This window comes from Electrophorus electricus, chromosome 4 (genome assembly GCF_013358815.1).
Source record: "Electrophorus electricus isolate fEleEle1 chromosome 4, fEleEle1.pri, whole genome shotgun sequence".
NCBI lineage: Eukaryota > Metazoa > Chordata > Actinopteri > Gymnotiformes > Gymnotidae > Electrophorus > Electrophorus electricus.
This window is the reverse complement of record NC_049538.1, coordinates 16251736-16260578: the sequence shown is the minus strand read 5'-3', so window position 1 is coordinate 16260578 and position 8843 is coordinate 16251736. Positions and strand designations below refer to the sequence as shown.

General features: G+C 38.7%; 3 protein-coding genes across 4 annotated transcripts in view; all 3 read left to right on the top strand.

Annotated features, from left to right (window-relative positions):
* Window positions 1–722: 722 nt before the first annotated feature.
* polr2i (RNA polymerase II subunit I) lies at window positions 723–5529 on the top strand. 2 transcript variants are annotated; one of them, XM_026995507.2, is made up of 6 exons: window positions 723–886; window positions 1575–1629; window positions 1716–1789; window positions 2175–2249; window positions 4429–4480; window positions 5219–5529. In XM_026995507.2, exons 1-6 carry the CDS (start codon window positions 825–827, stop codon window positions 5279–5281), a joined length of 381 nt encoding a protein of 126 aa, XP_026851308.1. In that variant the 5' UTR covers window positions 723–824; the 3' UTR covers window positions 5282–5529. The 2 variants fall into 2 exon arrangements, with proteins under 2 accessions (XP_026851308.1, XP_026851309.1); XM_026995508.2 differs by lacking the exon at window positions 2175–2249.
* A 647-nt stretch (window positions 5530–6176) lies between these two features.
* On the top strand, window positions 6177–7425 carry pglyrp5 (peptidoglycan recognition protein 5). The gene is made up of 4 exons (XM_026995509.2): window positions 6177–6533; window positions 6690–6885; window positions 7038–7156; window positions 7253–7425. The coding sequence occupies exons 1-4, from the start codon at window positions 6488–6490 to the stop codon at window positions 7423–7425; spliced, it is 534 nt and encodes a 177-aa protein (XP_026851310.2). The 5' UTR covers window positions 6177–6487.
* A 1037-nt stretch (window positions 7426–8462) lies between these two features.
* Window positions 8463–8843, top strand: part of foxg1c (forkhead box G1c) — a 1224-nt gene continuing 843 nt past the window's right edge. The window contains exon 1 of the mRNA XM_026995510.2: window positions 8463–8843. This exon is cut by the window's right edge and continues 843 nt beyond it. Within this exon, the coding sequence (XP_026851311.2) occupies window positions 8463–8843 (381 nt within the window).

Below are 8843 nucleotides of genomic sequence, written 5' to 3'. Positions count from 1 at the left end.
ACTGTTTAAGACTTGAAATGCTGTTTTGTAGTCTACAGAAGTGAAAGAACAGAGTTGCAAATACGTGCAATGTGCACATTGCAAACGTGGTTACAACAGCTTGTTTTCACTTACACTGTGTTTTCACTTGAAATATGTCTTAGAATTTTCTTATCATTTTCTTATCTTTTCTTATCATGGATTACATATACCTGTTGAAAACACTGTTTTTGCACTGAAACAGTGTTTAAGATGATTAGAATGCTTGGAAAAGCTTTTTCAAAGTGTTTAGTACTAGAAATAACAGAGTTGCAATTACTTGCAATGTGCACATTGCAAACGTGTTACAGCAGTTTGTTTTCAGTTGCACACATTTACAATTGAAATACGTCTTAGAAAGTGTTTTCTAATCATGAATTACATTTTGGTTGAAAACACTATGTCTTACACTGTCAAAGTGTTTAATGTGGGTTATTGTACTTAACCAATGCTGTAAATATTACTTTCCTCTTCGATTTTCATTGATCTATTTTTGTTTGAGAATATAAAAATCAGTTCAACAGAAGGTACACGGACATCCCTCATCCTGGGTAGCAAAACATGGGTTTTCCAAATCTGGATTAATCTGATACGAATTGAACATTTTGAATAACGGCACTAAATGTTCTTGAGCCGTTTGTGCAGTATTCCAGTAGGTGGCAGTAATGTTCTCCGAACATTTCTACCTTTACTGACCAGACGAAGTAGAAGAAGATTCGCTGATTCTGGGTGTTTAGCCAATTTGTGTTGTGACTAGCTGAAATATATTTAGCTACTACCTGGTTAGCTAGTTATACAATTTTGAAATGGACTTGGATTGTGGTCCGTACGAACCTGGTTTTGTTGGGATCAGATTCTGCCAAGAATGGTAAGTTTGTTGGGACTGTTCCCATTTATAGTGCTAGATTGATATCTACTTAGCTAATGTTAATAATTTGTTAGCCAAATCAAGCTAACGTGAATTGGAATAAGCAGATCTCATAGAATCCTAGCTAGCTAAGGATCCCCATTGCAGATATGTTGGGTTGCCTTGGTGTTGGTGTTGGTGTTGGTGGTGGTGGTGGTGGTGGTGGTGGTCGTGGTCACTGGATATCTGTCCTAAACCTTTTCAGGGTTTGTAATCAAAGACATGGGGCATGAAAGTTGTTTGTCTCGTTGAATAAGAGTTCATAAAATAGTTCACCCATCAAAATTTTAATATCGCAGTTCATAAAAAGCCATACAACGAAAATCATTAATAATAAATTTTCATATTTTTCGCAAATTCACCTAACAGCTTTATGGTCTCATCACATATAGAATTTTAATAACGAGTACATGCATACTCACTTTGCATGCTTAGCTGTTAGGTGAATTTGCGGTTGAGATCCCAGTGAACACATTTTACACCTGCAAAACATCAGCGTATGACATGTATGCATCTTTTTTTCTGCAAGAGAATAAGTACAGGCAGATGAACATTTAAGCATAATCTACTTCATACTGCTTTATAAGCTAAATAGCTAGTACCCATTGCCAAATACATTAAAAAATAATGTGTTCATTTGTTTTTCCAGTAACAACATGTTGTATCCTAAAGAGGACAAGGAGAACCGTATACTGCTGTATGCTGTAGGTAAACTTAATATACTTAAGTTTTGCATTTGTAAACACTGCTGTCAAGCTGAGTCCTAAAAAATCTTAATATTCGTGTTCAGTGCAGGAATTGTGACTATCAGCAGGAGGCAGACAACAGCTGCATCTATGTGAACAAAATTACCCATGAAGTGGAGTAAGTAAAATCCCACAGGATTTATATTTTTGTGTTGCCCAAAATTTGTGTACTCTAATTTTTTTTTATATCCTTGTAGTTGCGTGTTATGAACACTGATAAAACTCAGCATTTTTAATATGAAACACATTAGAGTTTAAGTAGTTTAAACTACTTTCAAAGTACATTTACAGCATTTAGCTGACACCTTTATCCAAAGCGACTTACAATTCTGACTGAATACAACTTGAGCAATTGAGGGTTAAGGGCCTTGCTCAGGGGCCCAACAATGGCAACTTGGTGGTGGTGGGGCTTGAACTAGCATCCTTCTGATTACTAGTCAACTACCTTAACCACTGAGCTACTACTGACCAGTATTAAAGTGTCGATTGTCTATTTTTGCCAGTGAACTTACACAGATTATTGCTGATGTGTCCCAAGATCCAACACTACCACGGACAGAGGACCACCCATGCCCTAAGTTAGTGCTGAACATCACACATACCCGTCTTGACCTAGACACCAGACAAATCTTTCTTCTCACCCTTCTGTGAGAGTATTGTGAAAGTACTATAAAATAAAAGCACCATAAAATATAACACTTACACAACAAACATATACACTGCTCAAAACATTTATCACCATATAACACCAGTGCAGTTAAACTTCAGTGATACCAGTATGTCCACTTAGGAGGCATAAGCAAATGTGAAACAGTTTCAACTGCTTTGGTGCAAATGAAAGTGACAACAGGTGCACTGGAGAGGCAACAGCAAGACAACTCCCAGAAAGGAATGGTTTTGCAGGTGCTGGCCACAGAGCTGCTCTTTCCTTATCTTTCCTGACTGATTCTTCTCTACAGTACTGTAGTTTTACATTTGCTGCAGTCCTTGTCACTACTGGTAAGCTTGAGGCAGTACCTGTAGGCCTTTCATGTTGCACAGGTATTCTAGCTTCTCCAGGATGACACATCCATACGTGCCATAGCAAGGCTTGCTGTGTCTCCAAGTGCAGTCCGAGGAGCTTGGAGGAGATACCAGGACACTTGCCATAAGGAGCAGAGCTGGACAGGGCCATCGAGGGGCATCATCCAGGCAGCAGGACTGGTATCTGCTCCTTTGTGCAAGAGAAACAAAAGGAGCCCTACAGATTGTCCTTCAACAGGCTAGTGGTGTGCATGCTTCTGCCGAAATTGTAAGAAGCAAACTCCATGAGGGTGGCATGAAGGCCCAACATCCTCTAATGGTACCTTTGCTCACAGCACAACGATGCACCTCAACTGACACTCACCTGAGAACACCAGAACTGGCAAGTCTGCCATTGGCACCCTGTTCTCTTGCAGATGAGAGCAGGTTCACACTGAGTACATGTAACAGACGTGAAAGAGACTGGAGACACTGTGGTGAATGTTATGCTGCATTTATGATCCAGCTTCATCCAAGATGACCAGTTTGGTGATGAGTCAGTGATGGTCTGAGCAGGCATATCCTTGGAGGGTCACACAAATCTCCATGTCATGGCCAGTTGTACCTTGATTGCAGTGAGGGTTGCAGTCCTCAGAGCCATTGTCAGACCTTATGCTGGTGCAGTGGGCCATGGGTTCCTCCTGGTGCAAGACTATACCAGGCTTCATTGTGCAGTGTGTAAGCAGTGTCTGGATGATGAAGGCATTGATGCCATTGACTGACCCTTACATTCCCCAGACCTGAATCCAACTGAGAACCTCTAAGACATTATGTATTAGTGCATCCAACACCTTCATGTAGCACCACTGACTGTCCAGGAGCCCAGGGATGCCCTGATGCAGGTATGGGAGGAGATCCACCAGGACACTGTCAGATATCTCATAAGGAACATGCCCAGACATTGTTGGGAGTACATACATGCATATGGGGGCCATACTATTAAGTCCCATTATTTTTGATGGAGTGTAGTTTGCATTAAATCGTACAGTTAAACTGGTAAATATTGGAATTGAAATAAAATGAAGCTTATTTAAAGTTGTCATGCACCTTCATCAGAGTATTTTACAAGTGCAAATGTTTTACAATGTGTACAAGTACACTAATATAATAGCTAAGTTATGTTGCCATCAGACCTCTACAACTTGTCCAGAATGCAGCAGTACGACTGGTCTTCAATCTTTCAAAGTTCACACATTTCACTCCACTGCTGTGCTTCCTTCATTGGCTTTCAGTAGCTGCCCGCATCAGATTTAAAACCTTGTTGCTTGCCTACAAAGCCAAAAATGGACCAGCCTCTCCATACATGATGTCAATGGTCAAAGCCCAATCCTTACCTCAAGTACTTCAAACCTCAAGTATGTCTCGGCTTGAAATATCATACGTCAAGTCTCATGGAAGACAAGCATCAAGACTATTCTCTGCCCTGGCTCCTAGATTCTGGAATGAACTTCCACTTGCTCTCCGGACAGCAGAGTCAAACGTAGACTGAAGACCCATCTATTTGTGGAATATTTAAATGACCACTGACCCAGCTCCTATGTTGACTAACTGAAACTCTACTACTTATTGTAGGGTGTTGCACTAATGTTTATTGCATTGATGTTGACTGCTCCTATGTTGGCTGCCTTAAACTCTAGATTATTGCACTGATTGTTGGCTGCCAAATGCCATGAATGTAAATGTCAATGTTTCCAGGTGTGGCCACAAGGAGGCAGTGTTTTTCCAGTCTCACAGCATGAAAGCTGAGGTAAAGTGTTGCTCAAGCAGTGGTTTACTTTTATTGACATTAATTATTTCATTTTATCTTAAACAACTGGCTGTGTTTATGCATGTGCGTGCACATATTCTTTTAAAGTAACATGGTACAAAAATTAAATCACCTCCTATAGGATTCCATGGATAGTATGAAAAAGCTAAATTCCTTTGAAAAACTCAGTTTTACATCTTATACTGCACACTGCAGTATTATCTACCAGTTGTGGATTTGTTTCTGTCTTATAGTAAGACCTGGAAATACGAGAATTTATATCTCATAACACCCTTGCAACTGTTTTACCATGTAGTTATGAAGTGATGTTTAATTATTTTTTACATTATTTGTATTAAATCAGATTAAATCTGTCAGAATGTACTTTAAAGAAACCTGTTTATTGTTTAACAGCTTTGAGGTAGATGCCGGTGAGGCTACTTCAGTAGCTTTCTTTAAAGTTTGGAAATTAATTTGAGCTATAGTAAAAATGTAAAGCCTTTTTATCACGTGATTGTTTGATCTGGTTCTTTTGTCCAAGCCTTTCATTTCATGTCCAAAACCTTGCCAAAATGATTTTTAAACAATCCTAGTTTTAAGAAACTGAAACACTTAAGTAGATTGATTAATAAAAAGTAAAATTGATTAAGCACATGAAATACTTTAAGTGTACCATTTGACTGCATGTGTTATGATTCACTGCTGCACAAAAACTTACAGCTCTGTAACTTGTTATAGGATGCAATGAGGCTCTATTATGTGTGCACAGCCCCACACTGTGGACACAGATGGACAGAATAAGGAAGAGTTGGAGGGAAGAATATACATTGAGGATGAGAAGTTCCAAAGTCATTAACTAAGTCCACCTCACTAACTGCAAATGCTAATGATGAGGTTTAGTAAGTGTAGTGACTTATTTGAACTAAATCATCGAACCAAACCTTTTTTGGAAGTGGTAGATATACTGAGTTATAGTTACATTCCTTTGTAATAATGTTAACGTGAACACTTTGTTTATTCTTAATTAAAGGATAATACAACAACATAAATGCTTGAGAATTTTGAGTTCTTGTATGCCAGAAGGATTGTGGGTAATGGTGAAAATTTTAAAAAGTAAGTTTTCTCTTTCTCATTGGTCATTTTATGTTGTACAGTATACATATTTGTATGTTAAAATATTGTTAATTTTGAATACTTGAACCTAAAACAGTGCTCATAGGAACCTGTTTATTTAAGAAAATAATAATTTTAGCCAAACCCTATCTTGCTTTAAAAAGCATTTCTTAGCATGTACTTCATTTATACGTAATTGTTCATGATTATATTTATCAAAGGTCAGTTAACACATAGCTGCTGACTGATTATTTTGGGGTGGTAGACTGCGATCAACCCAGCACTGATAAATATTAATACAATCGTGTTCAACAACCATAACCGTGATATTGTTAACATGTCAATGTTAACAACAATTAGAGAATGGTCCACCAGTCAACTTACACTTGGTCATTGTTCTGTGGTTAGAAACTGACCAATAATAAACAGAACAGAGCGTTGCTACCTAGGTACACCTAATAAAGTGACCAGTAATTCACGTCAAATCTGTGTCATATCGTCACGAAGTGCAATGAAATACTTTCTTGCATGACGTTTGTGCAGATGTCATTAATATATAGCAAGTGTAAGTTCATAGTGGCAGTTCCTTTTTAACGCAATCGTTAAGCCCCAGGTTGCATAATATTTCCTTAGGGGAGACCTATGTCTTGTTTGACTTTCTTTTCCTTCTGTGTATGCTAGGCCGACTGAGAAATCGGTGCTAAATCGTGTTGCCAGCGTAAGAAATTACACGGAAGCTCGGTGTCTTGTGGCGTGGCTGATTGCTCATTAGGCTGTGATACTATTTAGCGAGTTTTCAGTTTTCTTGGAAGTACAATTCAGGAGTATTACCAGGATCTATAAAACCTGTCTAGCCTAAAAAATATTTAATTCTTATTACTGTTGTTTATACGGATGACAGACAACATGCCTAAAGGAAAAGAAAACGAAAGCAGCACAGGTGAAACAAAATGGCTGTTAAGCAATGCGACACGCCATGTTCAGTTCTTTCAAGACTTTAAATTTATGTAAGCCTGTTGATTGTAGTGGGCTCTATGTGTGTTTTGTACATATCTGGAGGGTATCCGTTATAACCAATTGTTACGTTTTATCGCAGTGAATATTGTTTCTCGAAGTCATTGGAACGCCATGGAGCCACGGAGCAAAGACAAAATGCAGGGTCTTGCTCAGCAAGTCATTATTCACCACACCGCTCTCTGGTCCTGCCGCCAGTCGCAAGAATATATCTCTCAGCTCACATATATTCAGAAAATGCATGTGGAGGAACGGGGCTTTGAAGATATCGGTTACAAGTTAGTAGGATACAGGCATCATGTTTTTGGCACGTTTAATAACAATCGATAGTCATACTAAATTATCACCAGCTCACAAATATTTACAGTAGGCTGTTTAAACTAGAAACTGTTTTTAAAAATTCAAGCTCTTCTTTCTTTCGAGCTTTTAGCTTTCTTCTTGGGCAAGATGGCACGGTGTACGAAGGCCGAGGCTGGGGCATTGTAGGTGCACACGCGAAGAACCACAATTTAAATTCTATTGGTATTGCCTTCATGGGCAACTTCAACGGTAAGACAATAAAAGCAACATACGAACAGACGATAAATAACAGTATTTAATGATGCAATTATTTTTGTATCTATTTACCCCTTTCCCGTCTTTCAGATTATTCTCCCAGCTCTTCGGCGCTGTCAGCTGCCCAGATTCTAATTCGTTGTGGAGTGGCTCAAGGTTTTTTAAACCCCAATTTCGTCATTTTGGGGCATAGAGACATTGCAAATACAGAATGTCCAGGAGAATATCTCTACTCATCTTTAGCAACACTTAGATATCAATAAACAACCCATTCATAAGATATTTCTTTGTGATTGTTTAAGTCCCTTTCAGGACATCGTGTTATAAAAAAAATAGCATTGCGGTGAGAAATTAATAGATTAGGCTACCGATTGACTTTTGGGTTTCATTTCAATTTGATAAGATGCAAGCTTTTAAAGGTCTAGTATAGTGATAGTTTTTAAACTTAGTATCTTTACGTAATACGTAGACTACTACATTGCGAGGTATTTTAGAAATTAATATTAATCGGCATAAAATGAAATGTTAAATCAGATTATTTAAAAGAGTATTTTAGAGTTTCTCTCTTTCTCTCTCTCTCTCTCTCTCTCTCTCTCTCTCTCTCTCTCTCTCTCTCTCTCTCTCTGTCTCTGTCTCTGTCTCTCTCTCTCTCTTTGCAATTGTGCGCGTGAAAGCAGAAAGGCGCATTGAAATAGTCTGGAGGGGAAACAACATTTACTCCCCGTGTTCCTCCACGCTGCGATCAATCGTACGTAAAAACCGTTTTCGAAAAAACAAGCAACAAAGCGCAAACCTACAAGTCATGCTCTCGAATTTACCTCTATCCTCTGGTTTTTATTTGCTCAACAAATTAGTACCATTTATTGACACTCGCCTTTTAATGGGCATTTATTTATTATTTATTATTTAGTTATGGTGTAAACAAAGGGGAAGGGCACGAGTTGAGGGGCGTTCCCACGGCAAGAGGCAGACCAGATTTGTTAGGTTTCACAGGTTCGGAAGTATAATAGTCGAGCTTTTGAGTCCATTCATCAGGCCGAGAGACTGCACAGGAGTCTACACGGAGAGTGGCTACACAGTAAATTCGACCAAAGAAGAAACATTTTCGTTTTTTGTTTTTTTTTTTGCATTGTTTAGGTTTTTCAAAGTAATAATTTTACTCTAAGCACATGCGCTCTTTGCTTTTTTTTTATACCTCTATTTTATAGTTTTAAACGCGCTCCACATGCCGTAACTTATTCAGTATTTTCTGAAACGTAAAGATTCTTCACAGACTTTTGAGAATCTTCAGTAGAGGATAATGTTGAGCATGGAGGAACGGAAAGTCCCTGTTAATTTTACCCACAAGTCCTTCAGCATCAGAAATGTACTGTTCCGACAAGGGGAAATTATGAATCACGGCGGTGCTACGCCGGACACAGTCTGTTCCCGAGGGATAAAGTCCCTGTCCTGTTCACACAATGACCAGCTAATCAAAGTGGGACATACTCCGGATATCAAGTATGTATATGTAGACGAAAAATGCGATAAACTCAAATGGCCATTTGCAAAAAAAGAGAGCATTCCAAGAGTTTCGGAATGTGGCGAGAACATAAAAGAATCCGGAGAAGTTGAACTATCTGAGGTAGGAGCTGTGAAGGAAAAGACGAAGCCCAATAAGCCGCTTTTCAGTTATAATGCT

Coding starts and splice junctions, on each gene's coding strand:
- pglyrp5 (XM_026995509.2), top strand. CDS start 6,488: ATGACAGACAACATGCCTAAAGGAAAAGAAAACGAAAGCAGCACAG. Junction 6,534..6,689: donor AGAAAACGAAAGCAGCACAG/GTGAAACAAAAT, acceptor GTTTTATCGCAG/TGAATATTGTTTCTCGAAGT. Junction 7,157..7,252: donor CTTCATGGGCAACTTCAACG/GTAAGACAATAA, acceptor CCCGTCTTTCAG/ATTATTCTCCCAGCTCTTCG.
- polr2i (XM_026995507.2), top strand. CDS start 825: ATGGACTTGGATTGTGGTCCGTACGAACCTGGTTTTGTTGGGATCAGA. Junction 887..1,574: donor ATCAGATTCTGCCAAGAATG/GTAAGTTTGTTG, acceptor TTGTTTTTCCAG/TAACAACATGTTGTATCCTA. Junction 1,790..2,174: donor AAAATTACCCATGAAGTGGA/GTAAGTAAAATC, acceptor TATTTTTGCCAG/TGAACTTACACAGATTATTG.